This window comes from Danio rerio, chromosome 3, assembly GCF_049306965.1.
Source record: "Danio rerio strain Tuebingen ecotype United States chromosome 3, GRCz12tu, whole genome shotgun sequence".
Taxonomy (NCBI): Eukaryota; Metazoa; Chordata; class Actinopteri; order Cypriniformes; family Danionidae; genus Danio; species Danio rerio.
This window is the reverse complement of record NC_133178.1, coordinates 30,982,935-31,007,265: the sequence shown is the minus strand read 5'-3', so window position 1 is coordinate 31,007,265 and position 24,331 is coordinate 30,982,935. Positions and strand designations below refer to the sequence as shown.

Genomic DNA, 24,331 nt, shown 5'->3' with positions numbered 1-24,331 from the left:
TTAAGTGATTTCTTAAATGTCTTCTTTAAATTATTATAGATTAACGAGTTGATGGAAGACCATGTGTTTGAGATTAAGGTATTCTCATCTGAGACAAAGGTAAGTACAATGTAAGATGACTTTTCTGTTTCTGTTTTCTTTATTTATAGTTGTAGCATTAGCAATAGTCATGCATTCAATTCAATTCAATTCTATTTATTTATTGTCATGTGCACAGTAAGGAAACAAGTTTCCCTGTACTATGAAATTCTTAATTTGCCATCCACAGTGAAGTCATACACATAATATACACACCATACACGACATACGCATATATACACAGAAGTGACAGAAGTATATCTATGAAATGTGTGTGTGTGTGTGTGTGTGTGTGTGTATGTATATATGTAAATAATATATAATACTGATTGTGGGGTAATGTAAACAGATGTAAACAATGTATAGTATTTGTTAAAAATTATGCTTATTATGCAAAAAGTGCCTATTGATTTATGTGCAAACAACAGTATAATGGCCGGAGCAGATTAAGTGCAATTGTATGCATTAACAGTGCAAACTGGAATGAAGATTATAATGTCCAATTTATAATAATGCGTTATAATAATCAGTACTTGAGAGATGTTTATTGATGTCGCACATCTATTGTACTGAAAATATATACTTTAGTGTTGTATTAAAACTGAGCACTCATTTAGCAGTCAAACTATAATTATTTAATTTCAATATTAATAAAACTTTAAAGCTTTTGTAAGTAATTAGGTAAGATATGTGTACATTTAGCTGGTTATCTGTTAAATAACAATTGTTTTGATTTGGTTGTGATAGCTCCATGTTTAATAAGTGTGTTCTGTGTGAATGTTTTCTTAGGAATCCAAGCTTCTAACAGTCATAAATACTCTTTGTTCATACATGACCAAAAATAACAACAAAGACAAAAAATTCCGTGTATTGGAAACATTTGAAATCATGCTAAAGGTGTGTATACTATGTTTTCTATCATATTTTATCGTTCTATGTAAAATATGAAATGTAATCACTTCTAACTTCATGTTTTTTCTGTTCCTGTATATAGTATCTAGACAATAACATCACCAACTTTTGTGCCACACACACCTGCATGGATGCTTCCTCAGTAAGATATGTTAATAAAAGGACATTCCGTGATATGTATCTACATTCTTGCAATAGTTCAGTATCAGGTATGGACATCTACACTTGCATTTTTTCCTTTTTTTTTTTTTTGCAGAACAAATTCATTAATTAGATTTTTTCCCCCTAGATCTGAAGTGCCCATCAGATAGTAAGTTAATTGCATTAATTTCCCTTACCTGTACATCTACAGCAGTGTTTCTCAACCATGTTCCTGGAGGACCACCAGAACTGCATGTTTTGGCTGTCTCCTTTGTCTGTCACACCCATTACAGGTATTTCTGTCTCTGCTGATGAGCTGATGATCTGAATCAGGTGTGTTTGGTTAAGGAGACATGGAAAATGTGCACAGCTGGTGGTCCTCCAGGAACGTGGTTGAGAAACACTGATCATGAATCTGATCTCTGAATACTGATACAGTATTTAACATATTTTTTACACTTACACCCACTCATTCTTTGTAAAAGTTGTGGATTTAAACTTTACTAGAACATAAAATATTAAGAAAAGGAAAACTCAAATTGTTTTAATCAATAACTGATTTTTTTTTATAAAAGCCTATTTCTGCCACATAATAATAAAAGGGAATTGTGACATTTTTTAGAATTTTGAATTGAATTGAAATTGAATCTTTAATTGAAGCAATCTTGAACTTAGATATTAACAAAGCACTGCAAGATTTAAACGTAAAGTTAACATAATTTGTGAAGAAATGTCAAAATTGTGAGACAAAAAGTCACAATTTTTTAACAGTTTTATTTAATGGCAGAAACAAACTTATAATTTTGGTACACAAACGAATGTGTTTTTTGATTTGTGAGATTTGGTCTGAATTTACAACAAAATGTACAGCTTTCATACCTTTATTTGTGAGAGTGTACTTTAAAATTTAAATGCAATAAATATAAATGTAAAGTTTTATATATGTGTGTGTGTCCTGTGTAACACATTACAAGATCAGTATACTCTCAGAAATAAAGGAACAGCCGTCTCTGGGGCGGTCCTTTTTGACATGGTATACATTTGTTGTACCTAAAGGGTTCATATTGACAGCAGTACAATCTTATGCCTTTTGAAATTTGTAGGAACTGTACTAATATGTACCATTAAGGCAGGGGTGTCAAACCTCAGATACTGGAGGGCTGCTGCCCCGCACAGTTTAGTTTCAACCCTGCTTCAACACACTCAAGCTGCAGTCACACTGCACTTTTCTCCCCATAGACTTCCATTCATACGCATGCGAATGCATCAGACAGGAAACTCAAGTTTGTGCGCCAAGTTTCGCAATTCGCTGAATTGCAAAGTTTAAGCTTGGTGAACTCTGACCTGCGAAATCGCATCACTTGACTGCGTGAGACCAATCAAGGATCAAAGCATGACCTCTCTGGAAAGAAATTTTAAATATGAACCACTCGCTTGCTTTTTTAAATGTGCAATCATCTTGTTTAATCCCACCCCTTTCGTAGCTCCATACTACAGAATTCCACATGCTCAAACTCTAGTGTGACCCCAGCTTTACCTGCAGGTTTCAAACAAGCCTAAAGGACTCAATTAGCTTGATCAGGTGTGATTAAATAGGGTTGGAACTAAACTGATTAGAGCTGTGGCCCTCCAGGACACCTGTGCCTTAAGGTATCAACATGGATCCTTTAGGTACAACTGTGTACCTTCAGAAAAGTCACTACCTGCTTTATTTCTTGCTGTCTTGAAATTGTGTGTAATATATTGCTATTTTGTCATCACACAGGCACAACACCTTTCACAACTATCAGCCCTAATGACACTGCTTTTAAAAGTAAGTTTACTTTATATACACTGTTAACAAGCATTTGTTTTTTTTTTAAATAAATCGTTAGTTTATCTACATTAAAATATAAATATTACATTATTTAAATCATTGTTTCACATCTACTATTTGAATGTGCATGAACTAAACACACGGTAAACCAGGGGTCACCAACCCTGTTCCTGGAGATCTACTTTCCTGCAGAGTTCAGCTCCAACCCTAATCCAACACACCTGAAACAATTAATTAGGACCTGAACAGCACTTGGTAATCATACACAGGTGTGTTTGGTCAGGGTTGTAACTGAAATCTACAGGAAGGTAGCTCTCTAGAAAAAGGGTTGGTGACCCCTGCAGTAAACAAAAAGCATTATTAAAATAATGACATTAGCCAGGCTTCCATCTAAAATGTAAAGCAAATTTTTTGATGTTTTTTTTTTTTTTTTTTTTTTTTGCCAAAAAAAGAAAAATCCCAAATGTGAATTAGGTGCATTTCCATCAAGTATTGGTAAGGTAAAAAACAAAGGCAGCATATTAGGGACAGTTGATTAGTCAGGTGGGTGTAATGATTACTACATCAGAGTTTATACAGCAAAATGCTTTTTCATCTCATATTATTTGCATTAATCATTTTTAACACATTAACAGAAAACCACCTCAAGCTAGTATTAAAACTTATTTGTCAATTAAGGGATTTTAATTAGAATTTGGCATTTCTATGACTGGTTTCTTAAAACGTGCATTAACACAGGGTGATTAAACCCAGCCTAGTAAGCAGTACCTCTTTCTCTCTCTTATTTTTAAAAAAAAAAATTATCTAAGGGATTTTTACTTGTTGAACCAGATGAGATCGGAGAGCTGTTGCACCAATAGCATAAATGTTAGGCATGTCAGCATACAGCACTACGGTGCTTGTGGCGACCTGAGTTTGATTCCCAGCTTAAGGTCCTTTGCTGACCCTTCCCCTTTCTCCCCTTGCTCCCAATGCTTTCCTGTCTTTACTCTCTTTTAAAAAAGGTGAAAAAGACCCTAAATATTAATAATAATTAAAAAAAAGATTTCAGAAAGCACTTACTGTATCTGAGCCCTACCACAGAAGTTCATTTCCACGATGGACGTCCAACGTTCTCCAGCCTCCGGCGCCTAGACTGCAGCTCTGCACAAGACATTTGGCCATAGGAGATATGGTCTTGCCCAGCTGAGCCTGGTTTTTCTCAAGGTTTTTTAATCCTTCACTTTTGCCGATTAGTGAAGTGTTTTCCTCGCCAATGGCTTGCTTGGTTTGGGACTTGTGGAGCTGCGCATCGATGGATTTGCTCTTGTCTGGACTGACACAGTTTTAATTGACTATAATCTTCTATGTGAAGCTGCTTTGACACAATCTACACTGTAAAAGCGCTATAGAAAAAAAGATGAATTAAATTTTGTGGCTCACAGAATAAAACCAATTCACAAAAAGTAATGTAACAGCAGAGAGATATGGGGAAGGGTCAAAACAAACATATACTCTGCCTAGGGATTAAAACCTTGAACGAACCTTTGAACAAAATACAAATCAACATTACTCTGAACTTGTAGTATTATTAATTGTTGCAATGAAAACGTATTATAGCTGTTCTGTTTTGATGAAGCTGACTGTGAACCATGCTCTCTACTAAATCACTTAGGAACAACATTTTTAACGACAGTCAGTTCAACGTACACAGTTCACAATGGAAGTAAGCAAGTTCACATAAAACACAAAAGTAAAGCACAAATACCCTCCATATCATGTGAGTCAACAGATTTTGAAACCATGCCATTTATTTTGATCACATACAGGTATAACATCTTCTACGGCGGTCACCCCAAACTTTACACCCCAAACTGAAAGTAAGCAAATTCAGCACTGAAGTGCAATCCCATCTGTAAAGTTGCATTAAAACAACAACATTTTAGTGTTGAATTATGTACAATGTATGGCTTTTTACAGTATGCTTAACCCTAGGTTATATTATTCTTAATCTGAGTAAGGGAACACTTCACATGTAATCATTTTATATTCAGGGTTATGAAAGCCCTGCTATGAAGCTGGTTACACTGAGAAGTAAATATTCTAGGAAAAACAAGCATTTTTTGCATTACATAATTCAGTTTTGCCAACAATGATTATTTTAGTTTACTGGGGTTGAGAATGTCCCATGGTTAAAGGGTTATTTCACCTAAAAAATGAAAATTCTGTTATTAATTACTCGCTCTCATGACGTTCTAATCTACTGAGACATTCGTTCATCTTTGGAATACAAATTAAGATATTTAAGATGAAATCCGAGAACGCCCTTGTCCTTCATAGACTGCGATGATCCAGAGACTTTAATAAAAGTGTAGATACGTAACCAAAAACATTGTTAAAACATTTCATGTAACTTCACTGATTCAACTGTATGCTGTACACACTTTTGTTTACACACTGTGCGCACCTTATTAATAACAGAATTTTCTTTTTTGGGTGAACTAACATGTTAACTATTTCAGGTGTGAAAAGCCCTACATTTACATTCAGTTCAAGAGCATTTAATCCTTTTTTTGTTTACATTTAAAAAATAATAATAACTGGAAATATTTTGATTTGCAGATCAGACAATTGTAGATTCATTGACAACTTCATCCTCACCTAAAGAATCAATCTGTAAGTTTGGGTCTTATAAAAGCAGAGCCGCTTCATTTGTAGTTTGTAACATAACGCTTTCAACACTTGGTGCTTTTCATGTCTTTCAACACTCAGTGTCCACTTTCTTAGGTAAAAGAACAGACTGTTGCACTCTAGTCTTTTTCTGTCCTAAGTGACATTCCTCCTTCCTCATCTTTATATGTTGTCTATAAAAGTGCCATCTGCATCTACCTTTTTCTACATGTTTCATTTCAAATTATGTTGCACTTCTGGTTTTGGGAGCTTAAATTCATGATCTGTTGTATAAACTGAATGAGAAATACATGACGTTTGGTATTTTAACACAACATAAGTATCACAAATATATCTGTGGCAAAAGCTCTTTTGAGATCACTTTGCTTTGTCCCTCCACATTATTTTCACTTTGCATTGCCTACAGTACAGTAATATTCAACACATCCATAATAGTGTGTTTTAGATTTTTCTGGGGTAAATTATGTATTTTAGCCCGATGGTTATTAGTTTTTCTTTTTTGTTGTTTTTTCATCTAATATTTAGCATAAAGCAAACACATAGGTGCACCTTATAAAGTGGTGACTATAGTCTCTTTCACACAGTAATATTGGTATAGTAAATGTACTGGAACACCATTAGCAGTAAATCTAAAATAAAAAGTAATAAAAAAAGTAATGTTCCCACTAATCATTCTGGAAAATTGCCAAAATAAATTCTTCAGTATTAAAAAAATGGCCTTTTACACACATGGGGCTCTATTTTAATGATCTAAGCGCAAAGTCTAAAGTCTAATGCTGTGTTCACACCAGACGCGGAACGCGCAGATAAATTGCGCTATTCGCGAGTAAATAGCCGCATGAACATTTGAGGTTACTCGCTTCATTCGCGCGTCAAACCCCGCTTCATTCGCGTGTTAAATTCACTTCAGAACAGATGCGGATTCGCGTGATGGGCAGGGCTTCTGTCTGCCTCGTGACTCCAGCTTCATAGCTAAAGGGCTAACATGGATTTTATGAAGAAAATAACAGTGTTTATGTGCTTTATGAAGGATGATAAACATTGTCGATACGTTTAGAGCCGTGTCTAAGTCCACTACATCCTTTCAGAGGTGCATCCAGCTCTTTAAGCTTATAGACTCCTCCAGAAACTGAACCTGGCTGATGGAGGTTTTCAGCGGTGCTTCTTACTGAGTCCAGCCCAGTTTGATGAACTTCTTGTCGGTGTCTGCTGGGGGATTTCCCCTGGGACCCTGACAACAGACGATACGTCACAATCACGCCCCCACAAGAGCAAGCTCCTGGTTGGTTAACGCGGCAAGAATGTCCGCTGAAGTTCAGATTTTCGAACGCGAGTGGTTCCTGCGAAATGCGCTGTAAGCACGTGAAACGCGCAAAACGCTCAATTCGCGCCACGCCATTCGCGCCATGCGCACCGCGCAATTCTTGTCATTCGCGCCACGCCATTCACGCGTATCGCGCCGCAGGATGTCTATTCGCGCGTTTGCATTGACTTAGGATGTAAATCTCTCGCGCGTGCCGCGTCTGGTGTGAACACAGCATAAAGAGTTATGGGTGTGTTTTAAGAATAACGTGCATTAAACCAATCAGAGACTCTTCTCCCATGGTCTTTAAGAGTCAGTTAAATCGCATCATGGCACATTTGCTATTTACATGGCAGACTTTGTAAGTGCAAAAACTGAATGCTTCACTAGCAAGTTAAACAGACCATCTGCAGCGCAAGGATAAAGAACGAGCCTCTTACGTTCAACCTCTTTACTTTGGCTGCGTCCGAAACCGCATACTTCCATACTATACAATACGCTAAAATCAGTATGCGAGACGATAATATGTCTGAATTCATAGAATGCAAAAATCAGTATGCGAGAAGTACCCGGATGACTTACTACTTCCGGCGAGATTCTGGAGTGCGCATCCCAGGCATGCTGCACTATCCAATGATTGCCCTGCGAGCGAATTTACAAAAGGGAGTAAAGCGACGCAACTGTCGCAGGTATGTCACGTGACCATGACAAAATGGCGGATTTAGTACGTTCGAATTCCATTCATACTTTTCACATTCATACTGTATAGAACAGACTTTTCTAGCAACCGAGTAGTACGTTTAAATTCAAATGCAGTACCTACTGAGTAATAGGTGGTTTCGGACACAGCCTTTATCTTTATTTTAGCTTTACTTTTTACTCCTTTTACGGAAAAGGAGATGGTGTTGTACGCACTCCACTGCAGACATCTATTAGCCTACATGCTTAATTACATTTGTTAAACACAAAGATGAAGAAGGCATGGAGGCAGAGTTTTTTATATTTATGTAGAAAACAATAATTTATGTAACATTTTAATCCTTTAATTTTTCATATTTAAAGATATTTGTGTATTGCTGTACATCCTGTGTGTATTAAACTATGTGTAAGCATAGGCACATAACTAACGCATTCTGCACTGGACTTTAGAGCAGCTTTTAGTTGGTCAATGGTGCGGTCTACTCCAGTTCTTCAAAATAGCAAGACGCCAACAATGCGCCTCAACACACCTCCTTTATAGACCAGCAGACCCATGAGTCCACAAAGTGGCACAAATGCATTTGCTATTTAAACAATGCGGTGCAAAACATGAAAATTAGGGTTGCGCTGATCTCACAATAGCAACAAATTGCTCCAAACACGTCTTGCGCCTTATTGCGCTGAGTGTATAATAGGGCCCATGATTTCATTACTGCAAATTACCAGTAATTTTCCATAAAGGTGTGTATGTGTGAAAGGGAATGTTGACACTAACTGATTTGCAATACTTATTCATTTTAAACTAATATAATAATATATTAATAATATAAATAAAAAATTATTTAAACATTTATACCAATATATTTTTTTAATAATTACCATGTAAGCTCATCTTACAGAAGCCAACACACCTCTTCTTTTATACTTTCTCATGAATACATGTATAATATTGTGCAATATGCTGATGCTAACCTTAGTTTGTAATGTTTGTGTATGGCTTTTGTATTACAGATGAGAAAGTAATAGCTGAAAATCAGAATCTCCAGAGTAAGTCTAATAGCAGTTGGTCTTTCTGAGCAGTCATTTTGCCTAGACATTCTTCATCCTCGTCTGATAAATCTCTTTGTAAACCAGCATATTTCTTTTGTGTTTTCTAGCTACCATTAAAACAATTTCTGTGGCCTTTGCTGTCTCTCTACTACTCAATGTCTTTCTACTCCTGTCACATTTGTGGAATCGCAAGGTAAACTAGACACAATAATTAATGTGGCTTCTAAATTTGTATAACATTGAAATCTTTGGATTTTGTATAATTTTTAAATTATATTTTTACAGAGAAGAGGTTCTCAAGGGGTGAGGCTATTAATCCACAACTCTAAAAATTATGTTTTTCAGTCATGAGTAAAATGTTTCCAGTATATACACTCGCTAAAAAATGTTATTAGGCAATTAAGGAAAGTGATTTTTTTTACAGACAGCTGAAGTAAATGAGTTGAGCCGCTTGCATTCACCATTGGAAAGCACATGTCTCTGGTAATGTCAACCTTCAGCCTTTTCAAAAAGTGTAAAAACATTATTTTAATTACATTTAATAAAACAGACGATTATTTTGTTTTGTTTTGTCACAGTGATGGTCCCCCGTCTCCTTCCTGTTGATCTTACAAAAAAAAAAAACCTGCATGGTATTGTACTTTTTGAACCGGCGGCTGACAAAATCATCCAAGTGCAGCTTATTAAATCAATATGCTCAAGTGTTTGAACACAGCTTCTGTATATGTCCACCTATGAGTGCCCCTCTATAACTGTTATATTCTTTTATCTGTCAAGCACCTCTATTCATGTTTTTTGATGTTGTTTGCTCTGTGATGATCATGTTAGCTATAAGATATGGATTAAGAAAGGACCCTTCAGCACTCAGGAGTGACTGCACGCTAAAGACAGGTCTTTAAGAAAGGGACGGAAAACTCTTTACAGCTAAAGTACTCTACAATTATTGTTATATGTACATTGTTTTTAAAGCAGTTAATTTTTGTATTAATGTACTTTGTTTTGCTATTTTTATATTTTCTTGTGTTTTTGTACATAGCCTTTATGTGTTTTATTCTGGGTATCTCAGATTGCTTATTATATTTTTATATTGATGCATTTGTGTAAATGTGTTGTTTATTTGCAGTTTTGTTTGTATAAAATCAAAAATATTATTATGTGCATCCTAAACCCTATTAAATGGCACAAAAAAGTTCTCATTAAAAATCGAATAGCATTTCATTGCAACTTGTCTTCATTACTCCGGTGGGGTTATGTTATAAAGAATGTATTATTAATTTTCATATTCATATTCATGCTCCACATTCTCCATATGCAGCACATTTAATAATAATACTAATAATAATAATTGTAGGGAAATTTTAAAGTTTTTACCCAAGAAATAGCCAGTGCATCAGATGAAGAGCTTCAAAGATTCAAGTTTACTGAAGATAGTTTGTAGTTTCATCAGCAGAAGTTTCAACACTCGCAAATGAGTTTGTAAGCCACTCTGCTTACAATCTCAAAACATCAACAATTATACTCACATAACGTCATTAACTGCATTATACTGTACATATGTGATTGATTAAAACACAGATAGACTAAGAAAATTTCCATGTATGTGCGCATGTTTAATTCTGACGACATCTCACTTCATAGCTGACCCCAGACCTGTAAAATTATTAAAAATGAATAGAAAACTCACACACACAAAGTACAATCTGTTTCACCCAAGGCTGAGTGTACTCTCAGCTGTCTTGTCAAAACTGGTTAAAAAAAACTGAGTAATCTACATCAAAACTGGCAGCTTACATACAAAAAAATTAACTTTAAAAGATTTAACACATAAAATGGTACATAACTCAGGAATTCTTCAAGAGTCCAGGTCCATTGAAGGTACAGAAAAAGCATGACACACATATTATTCCAGTTTTACTCTGTTGTGGGATGACACTAAGGTCATCATATAATCTATTATAGGCCCTTAAACATTCAACTATATCAATAATCATAAAGACATAAGAATGTATATTTGTTACTTTATCCTGGAGCGGGCATCCGTTAAAAAACCCATGCCATGACAATAATAATGATAATACATTTGCTGTGTGTGTGTATATAAAGTCTTGTTTTATTTTATTTAGGATAAAAGCAGTTTTTAATTGTTTAAAATACATTTCAAGATTAATAATATTAGCTTTCTTTGAGCAAATTTCTTTCGATTTTCTACAAAACAAGCCATCAATAACTTGCCTAATTACCTTAACCTGCCTAGTTAACCTAATTAACCTAGTTAAGCCTTTAAATGCCACTTTAAGCTAAATGCTAGTACTGGTCTGAGTATTTCAGAAACCACTGATCTACTGGGATTTTCACACACAACCATCTTTAGGGTTTACCGAGAATGGTCCGAAAAAGAGAAAATATCCAGAGTGGCAGTTCAGTGGGTGCAAATGCCTTGTTAATGCCATAGGTCAAAGAAGAATGGCCAGACTGGTTTGAGCTGATAGAAAGGCAACAGTAACTCAAATAACCACTTGTTATAACTGAGATATGCAGAAGAGCATCTCTGAACGTAAAACACATCCAACTTTGAGGCGGATGGGCTACAGTGTACCCATCTTCTGATGGCTACTTCCAATCATCTCAGAATGGCCTCCACAGTCACCAGAACTCTATCCAATACAGCACCTTTGGGATGTGGTGGAACGGGAGATTCACATCATGGATGTGCAGCTGACAAATCTGCAGCAAGTGCGTGATGCTGTCATGTCAATATGGAACAAAATCTCTGAGCAATATTTCCAGTAACTTGTTGAATCTATGCCACGAAAGATTGAGGTAATTCTGAAAGCAACAGTTTTCAAACCTTTGTACCTAAGGTGTACCTAATAAACCGGTCGGTTAGTGTGTGTGTTTGTGTAAGTGTGTGTATGTGTGTGTACACAAAACATTTTTAGAAAATATCAGTTGTTTATTTATCTGAGACCACTGTCAATATTACTTATTTAACTTCTTGTGTGTGTGTATTAGCTTGCTCAGTGTGCATGAGCAAATGGGTTGTCGCAATGCAATTAGTTTTTAGTTCACAGGACTTTTTACGGCTCAAAATTAAGGATTTACCAAATTTATCTCTGACCACACCAAATAAGTATTTCTTAGCCACAATTTTTAATGTGTAAAAACAAGGAAAATATAGCTTTATAGGTGCACTTTTTAATTCAAAAAACTTTTCTTTAAAAAAATTTAAAAAATAAAAAAAAAGTATTTTCATGTCTCTAAAATATGCACAGTAATCGGTCCTTGCTAAAAGTCCCAGATCAGCAGTTAACTACACATAAAAGGGGAGTAATTTCCCATTAAAGCAATGTTATTGTAAAAAATATAATTAAACCATATTAACAAAACTAACTAAGCAAAAGAAATCAGGTGAAACATAGCGTGTGTGATAATGAAAGGATGTTTACGCGCACACGGTTAATATAGGCTTGTTAATCTGTTCAAAGAATAATTAAAATGAAAGCAGTGACTGCTGCTGCTTACAAAAGAATATGTTTTTTTTTTTTAATCTTGAGCTCTCGAAAGCAGCAGGACTGTGGGTGCACGATCATCACTCTTTGTCCAGTCTATTTCAAAGGGAACCGATCGCATCAGTTGCGCTTCCTCTAGGCATGGGTTCAGGGCCGGAGTGGGACTCCTTTTCAGCCCTGGAGTTTCAAGCCTCAGACCGGCCCACCTCAGTTCACGACTGACTATATTAAAATAAGGTCATTTACAAAATTCAGTTTCTAATTACACTATCACGTCTTTTTTTTGAGAAAACAGCTGCTTTAGAACTTCAAATGTTCAACAACCCAAACAGTATTATATGTCTCAACAATAAGAATGAAAGTAATAACATACTCAAACGAGGATCAAACCCGAGTCGGTGACGTTGTAATCTAACGTGCTAACCACTGGACCACACAGTTGTACAGTGAAAAGTGACTCATATCATTATTAACCTGCAGGCTGGTTATATATAAAAAGAGCAGAGCTGCGGTAAAAAAAATTAATAAGAAGACTGTGGTCAAGTAAATAAATAAATTAATTTAAAAAGTCTGACTGCTGAGAGCAACAGATTCTGGAGCTAGGGACACCGGCCCTCGCGATTAGCCAATCCGGGCCTGCATGGGATTCACGCAAGTAAACGAGAAAGCACACGCTTTTTAACAGTCGCGCGCGTCACATCACCTGTGCGCGCGAGTGATCATCCTCTCGTTTTACCTTTTTTTGCTGTTTTGCTTGCGCGAACACAGTTATTTTTGTCAGTCGTGCTGCTTCTCGATTCTAAGACCACATTTGCACAAATATCGGGTCATGCTTATTGTCGAACCCTGCTTTTAAGAAAACTACAATTTAAAGGGGTGGTCCAGAATGTAATTTTAAGGCTTGTTTATGTTTATAAGATGCAAAGCAATGTGTGCTCATGTTTAAGTTGAAATAAATTGCGTTATTTTTTCATATATCTCACTTTGATTATACACAGCCACTCAGCTAACGTGAAAACGACTGTCCTATTTCCTAGTTCCTCTGAAAGGCCCGCCCTTAAGTGACTCTGATTGGTCATCATTATAATGTGCTGCTGTTCGCAGATCGGCTCCACGTCACGCCCGTAAAAGCACGCGCTTTTTTGCTGTGTAAACAATCAGTTAATCTCCTGCCTGCTCTCTATAAAAAAAAAATCTGACAAGTGTCTGTAACGAGTGAAAATGGGGTGCGGCTCCTTTAAGAGTGTTAGCGTGTGCGTCTATGTGTTTGTGTGGTGTGAATGGACGTGTATCTGGATCATGCAGGTGTAAGTAATATGAATCATCCACATATATTTTGCAACTTAATTTTCTGAGATGTGAAACGCATGGAAAAGCTGTCTGAGGACAATCTATGCAGTCGCGCGCACACACATAAGAGACACGAACGTGCTGGTGGAGTGTGTGTGTGTGTGTGTGTGTGTGTGTGTGTTTACAGCAGTTTGACTGATAAATAGGAATTTGTAGCTAAATCGTTTGCCTGCAAAGCAGCATTTCGCATTGTTTACATTGTTGGTACAGCGTACCGTTAACGCTAGACACTGTACATGTCACGATCAATTTTAACAAATAAAAACACTTACAGGTTGTAGCTCACAGCTTCTGCTTTGAGGAGATTTTAGCCGAATCCAGCACTGAACTGGGAGAGATTCTGGAGCTGTTTTGTCAAATCATGCTTGCTGTGTATTTTATAATTCTCTGGAACATAATTAGTATTGAACTGTAAGCACTTCTGTCTTTGTGTCGTGTCCTTTGGAAGCCCAAAGAAACAGACGAAGCTCTGTGGAAACAGCCGTGTTTAGACGCATTTTTAGCTTCATCTCTGCTATAACGTTACCTGCCCTTACCACGGCCCTTACCTGCTCAGTTTGGATGCGCAGTAACGAACCTTTGTGATCTCACAGGGGGCGGAAGTATTTTTTGTAGTCCCCAAAATTCGTTCATTGTAGGCTTTGCTAAGTTAACTCTGTAAAAACCAAGGTCTCCCTTTGCATTGAACTTAGAACTTTTCACATTCAGAGATGTTGTTTGTTCACACAGCTACATAACACATCAACTAAAGTTATATATATATATAAAATAAATTGTGTTACTCTCAGACCCAAGGTGCTTAACATTAATATAAAAAAATATATATAAAAAATAGTAGAGTTTAAGAAAAGAAAAAGAAAATTTACAGTATTGTACATAGAATGTGGTCTAAAAAATATACATAGGTAATAAAATAAAATTGTAAACAATACAGTGACATTAAGGGCATATAGCAATGTGTGTGTGTGTGTGTGTGTGTGTGTGTGTGTGTGTGTGTGTGTGTGTGTGTGTGTGTGTGTGTGTGTGTGTGTGTGTGTGTTTAGAGTCCAGAGGTGCGAGGGGAGGAGATGCGTGGGGAGAAAGCGGGGAGCAGAGCTGGGAGAGAGTTCAGCTTCCTGACAGCCTGATGGATGAAGCTGTCTTTCAGTCTGTTGGTCCTGGCCTGGAGACTGCGCAGTCTCCTCCCTGATGGCAGCAGACTGAAGAAGCTGTGCATTGGGTGGGTGGCATCTGCTGTTGTGCAGAGGGCTTTAAGACGTGTGCTGTAAATGTCCTGGAGGGAGGGGAGAGAGACCTTCTTAGCTGTTCTCACTATACGTTGAAGTGTTTTCCTGCAGGATGCATTGCAGGTTCCAAACCACACAGTGATGCAGCTTTTCAGGATGCTCTCAATAGTGCCTCTGTAGAAGGAGTACATGATTGGGCTGGTGCTCTTGCTCTTTTGAGTTTGCGGAGGAAGTAGAGACGCTGCTGTGATTTTTTGGCCAGTATATATATATATATATATATATATATATATATATATATATATATATATATATATATATATATATATATATATATATATATATATATATATATACTTTCTCTTTCGAAGAATGACTTTTATTTTGACACAGCTAAAAGAAAGGCGCATGAAACGTCACGCTGAACCGGAACAGTCAGTGAAAACATTTCATTTTACTGCATGTCTGAGGCACTCAGTGAGTATATCGTGTCCTAAACATAACTTTAGAGTCTCCACTCTCATTGACAACCTGGTTGGTTATTTAATAGTTTTATAATGCTTACTAGAGGTAAAGTTGTTTTTTTATATTATATTAAAACTTTCTCCTTAATAATGTAATTTCAGAAAAGTATTATCTGTAAGTTCCAGGTAGGGAAATCATATTAGCAGCCAATGATCAACGCACAAGTAGTTGACAGTAACGTTAGTGCTAATGTTGTTTTGAAGTCTCGCATGAGCTTTCAGAACGAATATTTAAAGTACCGTGTCACAAATGAATGAATGTGCGAACATAAACCCAACTTTACCTCAATGATCATTTGTCGTGTGCGTCCATGTGTGTAGTCATGGACACGGACGCGTCTCTCCTCCTCGGTGTTGAACACGAGCAGAAACAACAAGAAGAGCTTTACCAACAACTTCTGCTTCAGGTAAATCAGCTCAGACCTTAAATTAGTTCTTTCAGTTGTTTCTAGCACTTCTCTGATTATTAACATGAGGCTGGAGTCCAAGTTCAGCTGTTTACCTTCACAAGTCAAGCAGTGGAAATTAAGATTTAAAAGGACAGTTCACCCGAAAATTGATGGAGTGGCCTGTCCCAGTCTGTCTGCACGTAAACACTCCTACTTAAACCTTGTGTGCTGTTGGGGATGTTTCATCCACTCTGGGGTGATTTTGAGCCTTAATTTGGCCATAACTTTTTTTTCTGCCAGCTAACGGAATGATCTGATTTTGACACGCATTTTAACTCTTTAATTGCCAAAATCATAAACAATGTCACAGAATTGGTGGAGCAGTATAAATAAATTCAAATAGACTTCAGCTTAACATAAACAATTTCATGCGAGGATCACGACTGCCATCCTTAAAGTTAATCTTTTTACGAAAATTTGCATGTTTGGCTTCTCAGTAGAGATCTAGATCAATTGATCAAATATTGATACAGAATGACCAAAATAAAGACATTTTTCAATATTTGGTGATATCAAGAAAATTTGGTCAGTACCTAAAAAGTATGAAACTCTAACCCACGCTACCAAAACCTGCAGTTATGGCGCTGAAATATCAGCTTTGAGTCACAGCAATAAATGACTTTTTAAAATATGATTACATATGATTAGTAACAACATTGCCTTTGATGAATTGTTAGTTTTTGTGCAGCATAAGATTAAAATTTGTACTGCCTAATTTACTGTTTGTGGCTGTTTTTGCCCCATTGACTTCTATTATTACCACATTTTTGATTGTAAAACCATGACATCATATAATCATGCATTTTGGATTGTTGGTGATTTTTCCTGTTGGGAAGAGGTACAATTAGTTATTTTTTACTTCATTTGGATCATCAGTTGGCATCATTAACCTTTTAGATGAGACATGTGAAAACAGCTTCATTTTTGGATTTATTTTGAAGTTATATGAAGTATTACAGAAAGTTAAAGTGTGTATTTATGTATGCTAGTGCATGAGAGTGACCTTTTTGCACTTTCCCATGATTTGTCTAAGAAAAAAAAAAAAAAAAACTACTTAAAAAAAAATATTCAGTTCACACTTCAAGGGTATATAAATTTGCATATCATTAGCATGCAGATGAAAAGAGACCCCATACTTATTAAAAATTGATATTAGAGGAAGCATACAGTATGAATAGAAAACAGTATCGGACCAAGAATTGAGCCTTGCGTTCCAGCAGATTTCACTGATATTTCGGATGAAGATTGGTTTCCAATACTAACAACACGCATACTATTAGTAAGATATAAACTTAAATCACTGCAGCACCGTGCCATGAAGGCTAACACATGTTTTTAGATGTGATTAAAGTATATTATGATCAACTAAGTTGAAGGCAGAACCAAAAATTATAGACTGCCCACAGTGCCCAGTAGTTAACTGTTACAACCTGCTCAAAATTGTAACATAAGAGAGACATAGCGGATCAGAAATTATTAGCAAAAGGCATAATTAGCAAAACTTAAAAGCAATCAAAGTCAGTATAAATGGAAGTCAGTTGTGAAAAGTGTGTGTGTGAGACGGTTAGTACGCAAATTTTCTCTGCATTGTGTACTGACACCAAATCATGCCTTGGCCGGATCACTTTGTACTGGTCAACAGAGTAAAAACAAAGGGATCAGTTTCCACAGTCTTAACATGTCGTCCACAATTACTCTCTTGGCTGGCGCAAATAATAATCAAGTAAACATACAACATGAGTTTAGAAACACAGTAATAAATATTAAATCATGTACCTGGTAAACAGAGTAGAAACACAATGATCAGTTTCTACAGTCTAACATGTCGTCCTGCGATGATGGGTGCATATTAGCGATTATAAAGTTGTAGTCACAAAGAAAAGATACATTGTGATTAATCAAAACAAAAAGATCAACAAAAATACATATTTTACAGGAGCACTCACTCACCACGACCACTCTCTTGGCTGGCGCGAACAGAACTAGTTGATAACATACCACCAACCAATGAACATAGAGCGGGGTGTTTCAGAATTAAAGGGCCATGTACATAAAATAATGGGTTTTTTACAAAGTTACATGTGCGTGGTAGTGAACAGAGCTCACGATCCAAAACAAACTAAAATAACCAAAACGCCAGGCAGGGAGCTCTGGCTAATCGAGCTCCCTCTCACATTAAATGTTGGACTCTTTATAGGCAGCACCTAATGGGTATCAGGTGAGATGACCCAGCCACAAATCAGCAACAATGAAGACTCTGCAAATCACAAAAAATAACCAAAACAAACAGGTCAAACACAGAACCTCTTCCTCTCCTAAAAAGAAAAAAAAACAACCCACAAACAATGCCAATATATTCAATCTCAAATTATCTCTTTTCCTTTTTTTCAAGGTAAATCAAAAAGCATTAGTACTGTTAACAAAATTCTTTGTGATGAAAAAGTGTGTAATGAAAAGTTACAGTTTGGCAGACCCTTGCCCCCTCCTTCCATGCTCCAGCAATCCAGATCCTGAAAGCATTTAAGGAGAAGAAAAGACATAACAAGACCACCACCAAACAAGAAACTCTCACTCACCCACTCAAACAGTCACATCACACAGAATGAGCTTGAGATAAGCAGTTCGCAAACACATTGTCCATGACCCTTATGTGTTTAATTTGTAAGTTAAAGGGTTGTAAAAAAAACCAACTGCATCAATGTCATTCAAAACTAAAAGCTGACTCAGTACAGTGACAAGATTTAAAACCAGATTTTTCATAGATTGAAATTGTCAATTAAGACCGAAGTTGACTTAAAATCACTTTCATTAAAACCTTTGAATAATAAGCCAAGTTTATAATAGGGCAAAAACTAGCCAGTAATGTGGGATCAAAAGTTTTTTTTTTTCAGAAGAGACCTCACAGTGGCATTTTTAAAATCGCTAGTGTGTGTAAATGTGTTTGCCAACAGAGGCATCGAAGAATGAAATCATATCGTTAAAATGTCTAGCAAAGTCCTCACATTGATGCTTCAGGAAACATTTAATCTTAAAGTAGCAGTCTCATTACAATTCAATCACTGCAAAGAAAAGATTCAAATATTATTTATTTGTCCAACCTCACAGACCATGGGCAAATTGCAGAGCGACAGTCCCCCTTCCAAAGTCATCCGTCCACAGCCTGGTGAGTTAAAAAAAAAAAAAAAAAATTATATATATATATATATATATATATATATATATATATATATATATATATATATATATATATATATATATATATATATATATATATATATATATATATATATTGAGACTATATTTTTTGTACCCACATAAATTTATGCTCCATTTCCAGGTCTGTGCGTGAAGACCTCCTCAGTGTCAGACAAAAAGAAGGTCTTTCTAAACATCTGCCAGTCACAGACGGTACCGCCACCTCCTCACTTGTCCCAGGAAGCACTGGTGGAACTACTGGAGTCAGAGGACCCGACGAGTTACAGAGTGCCCATGAGCCTCGGCGAACCACACACAGAAGTTGACAACAGTAGGCGGGTTTCCTTTACAAACTAGCACAAAACTTTATTTGCCAAACGTCAATAAAACATCATTGCAAAATGGAAGCTTACATGTTAACTCACAGTTTTATGGGACTAAAGCTTCAAATTCTAAAAGTCTTGGCAACAGATATACGGTAAGTAGTATTAGTTAAATTAGAGCCAATGCACAAGCCATTATTTTTAATAGAACTGGGTATGCATCATGTGTGTCAAACAAGCATTAATGGCACGGAAAGCCCTCTGTAGTTCAGAGCAGCCATGAATTTGTTTTTTTCTGGGAAATTCTATTGTAATATTTTTGTGTTTTAATGAAAAAATACTTAATGCGAACATAAAACATTTTATAAATGCGCCTGTTTACAAAAGTGACACATTTCCATTTCATTTTGTATTTTCAGTTTACGCCAGGGGTGTCCAAACTCGGTCCTGGAGGATCACCTGGGCCGGTGTCCTGCATATTTTAGTTCCAACCTCAAATAAACACACCTGAACCAGGCAATCAAGCTCTTTCTAGGTATACTAGAAACTTCCAAGGAGGTGTCTTGAAGGAAGCTGGAGCTAAAATTTGCAGGACACTATGCAGGCCTGGTTTACACAGTTTAAATGCAGCTAATGAGATTATATTTTTTAATTCACTCTATTTTCCTTTTATCAGTGTCTCCTGTATCCATTCCAAAGTATGTTGCTGGAAGTGTGATAAGCCTGATATAAATAACCAAAACCAGAACTCGTGCTGATGGACTTATGTGACAGTAAAGTAGATTAGCAATCAAAATATTTCTTTTTGCCAGGCTCACAAGGCTGTACTGTGTATGATGTGGTGATCAATGATGAATTCTTTCAGAAATGTGAGGTGCGTGTCTCGAATATGAATCTACTATAAATGACCTCAGGGTTAGGAATCTGCATTCATGGCCATCTCTGTTTTGGCTTGTACCCGACAGAAAGATACCCTCTTCCAGCAGTTTCTTATTGCGGTTTCGTTGGAAGGCTTGGAAAACAAATACAGCCTGGAGTTAAGCAGAGGTCAGAAGAAATACAAAATCTCTGCATGTGTCTTCTTCTAATTTCATGTTTGTTAATCTTTTTGTTTTTTTGTTTTTTAATGTAGATATAAAAATTTTGAAGAACAGGAAGTTCATGGGATCCATAGCAGAACAAAACATTCGTACCAAGAGCAAGCCAATTATCCAGGAAATTGACTCAAAGTAAGTTCTTTGTATCTTTAGGGAAACAGGAAAAATGGTGCTTAAACGTGTTGTGAGATCAACTCTAATAATAATACTCCTTGTTCTAAATTTAATTATTACACTGTGGAATGTAATAAGTTGTCCTTGCTAAGAAAAATTGCGGAATATTACTTTAAATTTGATTTAAAATTTGACAATATTATTTTATTTAATTTTTATTATATAAATATTTTTATGATATCACTCATAATATAATGATCAAAATAATATAACATTTATTAGAACCCATGTGTTTTTTGCCTTTTTAGCTGCAACCCATTACTGGGAATCACTCATACACATTCTTTCACATACATAGACTACAGACAATTTTAGCTTACCCAATTCACCCATAGCGCATGACTTTGGACTGAAACCGGAGCACCCGGAGAAAACCCACGCGAACATGGGGAGAACATGCAAACTCCTCACAAAAATGCCAACTGACCCAGCTGCGGCTTGAACCAGCGACCATTTTGCTGTGACGTGACAGCACTACCTACTGCGACACAGCATCACCCGTAATAATGTTTTTATTAAATGTAATTTGTACTTTAGGTATTTTATGCATGAATTGCTTTTTTATTAAATGTATTAACAGCTTGAGAAACATGACTTAAAAAAAAAGACTTTCTTATTTTATCTTAGGAAGAGTCTTTAGACTAAACCCTCTAGTTAGACTAAACTAGAGGGTTTAGACTGATGTTAAAGCGAAGGAACCTGGACCTTTTTTCTTCCATGTAAAAGCAGAAGTGTGTGATGTTCACAAACACTCAAGAAAACCTCCCTTCAGTGCTGTGACTCATGAAATTAATGTGTATATAGTGTCTAGGATAATGCTGAAACAGTGGCATGCGATGAAAAGAATGCATTCAGTCTTACATAGTTATATATTATATGATATTCTATATCACAAGTGTAATTTTAGTTGCCTTGTCTCTTTAAATAAGTTTAGTATTAAAAGCAGATATGTCTGCAAAAAATAAGCCACAAGTTCTGTTAAAAAGAGATTGTTTGAAAGACTGATGAAGGTGATGGGATGCGGGGGAGAATTTTTTTTAGCTTTTAGTGTGCTCCAACACACTTGCCTTCTTGGCTCTTGCCTTTTTTTCCATTTGACTGGTCGGGAAAACAGCAATTATACAAAGGAAATGAACTTGGTAAAAATTCCACTGCAAAAGAAATTCTCTGCTTTACTGAATAAACATTAGATTTGGCAGTTTGCTCAAAGTATCTGCCAAGTTAAGAGCAAAAGAGCAAAAAAAAAAAAACATATAAAATCATCAGAAACAAGAAACAGCAACCATAAAACATCAGGTGGCAAATGCAGTTATTAATAATCATAGCTTTAACGATCTGATGAGGACTCTTTATTTAGATATACCCATTTTATTTTAGGTTTGTATTCACCCATCAGGACTTGTGAGAAGCATAGTTTTTATTTGGACTTGCTTCAACAGTCTCCAACCATTTAGAAAGCACTGTTCAAACACTTAGAGTGATACATCAGTGTCATACAACGGACAGCTTAATTCATAAATCATATTTATAAACTACCTGAAAAAGCTTCTGTACACTGTTAGCTTCTAGTTTATTTAACATATTGGGCAATGATTTATAAGAGGGTACCATTGAGTGCACCATCTGTTTCACAGAGTGCTTTGTTCCAAATGAAGTGCTGATTAAATCCAATGATTCTGTCTGGGCCTGTTCATATCAGTGACATTTGATAGGAGTGATTGAGTTGTCTGTGTGTGCTATCCATCGTGTTAATACGCATTTGCGTCTCAATGCTCTTTCCTAAACCTGATCCGGCTGCAGCTATAACTAGAATTGCTCTAATCATTTTGTTCTCTATGGACAGGGAATCTCTCACACTGCCTTCAGCGGCTAAATGGTAAGTTTATTTTCAGTTAAATGAATTCATTTGTAAAATGTTTGGTTTGACCCTTTCAAATGCCTTTGCTGCCTCTTATGTTTGACAAATCTGAATGCAAAGATGTTGTTTTGCCCATATTTTTAATGCTCAGAGTGATGAATCATTTATCATTGTGAGGTTGATCTGTAACTTTATTGTGCTTCTTTAACTCCAGTCCAGAGTTCACTTTACTGGTGGAGCCACCAAGTGGAAAAGCAGAGCACCTGATCGCTGAGATCCTTCTTCCTGGAGTGGTGAGTAATCCAGTTTTTTTGGATCTATAAAAATGAAATAGACTTTAAACTTTATTGTTTCCTTCTCACTAGTCATCTGCTCGATCTCTTGTTCTGGATTTGGGAGAAGACAGACTAGTGCTGATTGCCCGACCATCTCTTTTCCACTTGGATATTTTCTTTCCCGTGCTTATTGACCAAGAAAACAGTGTTGCCCAATACAACACAAACACACAGGTGTTTCACTTTTTATTTTTCTGAATCAGAAGCTTTTTGCTCATATTTAAAGTGCTGTATTTTAAGGTTGTCTTTCTAAATCCTTTAATGGCCACTTTTTACTCCTTTATATTTGTGCTGGAGCAGAATGTCTTATACAGCCTTTTTCTGTTTTTTTTTTTCCAGACGCTTACGGTGACCATGCCAGTCGTGTCTTTGTGAAAACTACCGGAAGTCTATGATTTCACAAAAAACTGTTATTCTTTTATTCACTTGTTTACAGTGTAATCAACAACAACTACAGTATAAAACATACTTTTTTTTACATGTGTGAAATTGGTTTCCGTTTTTGTGCCCTACAGAACACTATTGATGGAATTATTAGACAACATCGCTCATTAAACCATTATGTCAAAGTTTATGTTTGATTAATTTCTAGAAATCCATTCTGTGCTCTGGCCATAGATAACACTGTCTTTGCCAGTTACCACTAGTTGCCACATTGTCCTAGCCAAATGCACGCATACACACATGCAAAAGGTCTGTAAAATAAAAAAAGGAATGTAAATAAAACCACATTCGGGGAAATAAAAAAAATAATGAAATTTAAATATGGGAAAATACTTTTTTTTTATCATTGTAGTGAAGTTTTAACCATATAATTGAACAAAGCTTTGATAACCCTTTAAGACCTAATAATTCTCCATTAATTAATAAATGAAGCAATTAAAAAGGTTAATAAATGTTTTTGTTTTTTTTTTACAAAAAGTTTTGAGTATAAATAGTTTTTAAGAAAAGAAAATGTCTCGTTTTGGGGGAGGGGGGTAATATTAGTAATATTATACTATTACAAGTTGAAAGTTGATAAATGATACTTATACAAGTGTAATAGATGAAGATTTATATTTACAGGGCTATTATATCATTACCTTGCCAAAACAAAAAAAAATTCTATACCATAGTAATATTCCAACAGATGAATAATTTTGCAAGGTGAACACATTGTCTTCTCCAATACTTACACTCACCAGCCACTTTAGTAGGTACACCTGTCTGACTGCTTTTTAACGTAAATTTCTAATTAGCCAATCACATGGCAGCAACACAATGCATTTAGGTATGTAGACATGGTCAAGATGATCTGCTGCAGTTCAAACCGAGCATCAGAATGGGGAAGAAAGGTGAATTAAGTGACTTTGAATGTGGCATGGTTGTTGGTGCCAGATGGGCTGGTCTTGAGTATTTCAGAAACTGATGATCTATTGGCATATTCTCTCACAACCATCTCTCGGGTTTACAGAGAATGGTCCAAAAAGAGAACATATCCAGTGAGCGGCAGTTCTGAAGGTGCAAACGCCTTGTTGATGCCAGAGGTTAGAGGAGAATGGCCAGACTGGTTCAAGCTGATAGAATGGAAACAGTAACTCAGATGACTACTCGTTACAACAGAGGTATGCAGAAGAGCATCT

The 24,331-nt window shown here is 36.1% G+C and overlaps 2 protein-coding genes across 14 annotated transcripts in view; both read left to right on the top strand.

Moving 5' to 3' along the window:
• The window catches only part of LOC100534715 (uncharacterized), a 35,923-nt gene extending 26,048 nt beyond the window's left edge, over positions 1 to 9,875 (top strand). For 3 of the 12 annotated variants that reach the window (XM_068219084.1, XM_009299561.4, XM_073944570.1), the window contains 13 exons: positions 40 to 99; positions 868 to 975; positions 1,073 to 1,199; positions 1,280 to 1,300; positions 2,897 to 2,944; positions 4,602 to 4,652; positions 4,756 to 4,806; positions 5,549 to 5,602; positions 8,631 to 8,666; positions 8,777 to 8,862; positions 8,955 to 8,972; positions 9,094 to 9,152; positions 9,248 to 9,875. In XM_068219084.1, coding sequence (XP_068075185.1) covers positions 40 to 99; positions 868 to 975; positions 1,073 to 1,199; positions 1,280 to 1,300; positions 2,897 to 2,944; positions 4,602 to 4,652; positions 4,756 to 4,806; positions 5,549 to 5,602; positions 8,631 to 8,666; positions 8,777 to 8,862; positions 8,955 to 8,972; positions 9,094 to 9,152; positions 9,248 to 9,275 — 747 coding nt within the window. In that variant the 3' untranslated portion in view covers positions 9,276 to 9,875. Of the gene's footprint in view, positions 1 to 39; positions 111 to 867; positions 976 to 1,072; positions 1,200 to 1,279; positions 1,360 to 1,516; positions 2,069 to 2,896; positions 2,945 to 4,601; positions 4,653 to 4,755; positions 4,807 to 5,548; positions 5,603 to 8,630; positions 8,667 to 8,776; positions 8,863 to 8,954; positions 8,973 to 9,093; positions 9,153 to 9,247 lie in introns of those variants that run through there. The other 9 variants (XM_073944575.1, XM_073944574.1, XM_073944572.1 and 6 more) reach the window with 6 other exon arrangements.
• A 5,302-nt stretch (positions 9,876 to 15,177) lies between these two features.
• pih1d1 (PIH1 domain containing 1) lies at positions 15,178 to 23,473 on the top strand. 2 transcript variants are annotated; one of them, NM_001159928.1, is given in 11 exon segments: positions 15,178 to 15,231; positions 15,600 to 15,685; positions 18,833 to 18,890; positions 19,065 to 19,253; positions 20,058 to 20,119; positions 20,211 to 20,292; positions 20,378 to 20,474; positions 22,360 to 22,392; positions 22,589 to 22,667; positions 22,740 to 22,883; positions 23,049 to 23,473. In NM_001159928.1, coding segments are annotated over 11 exon segments (882 nt in total). In that variant the 5' UTR covers positions 15,178 to 15,215; the 3' UTR covers positions 23,085 to 23,473.
• Positions 23,474 to 24,331: the final 858 nt, after the last annotated feature.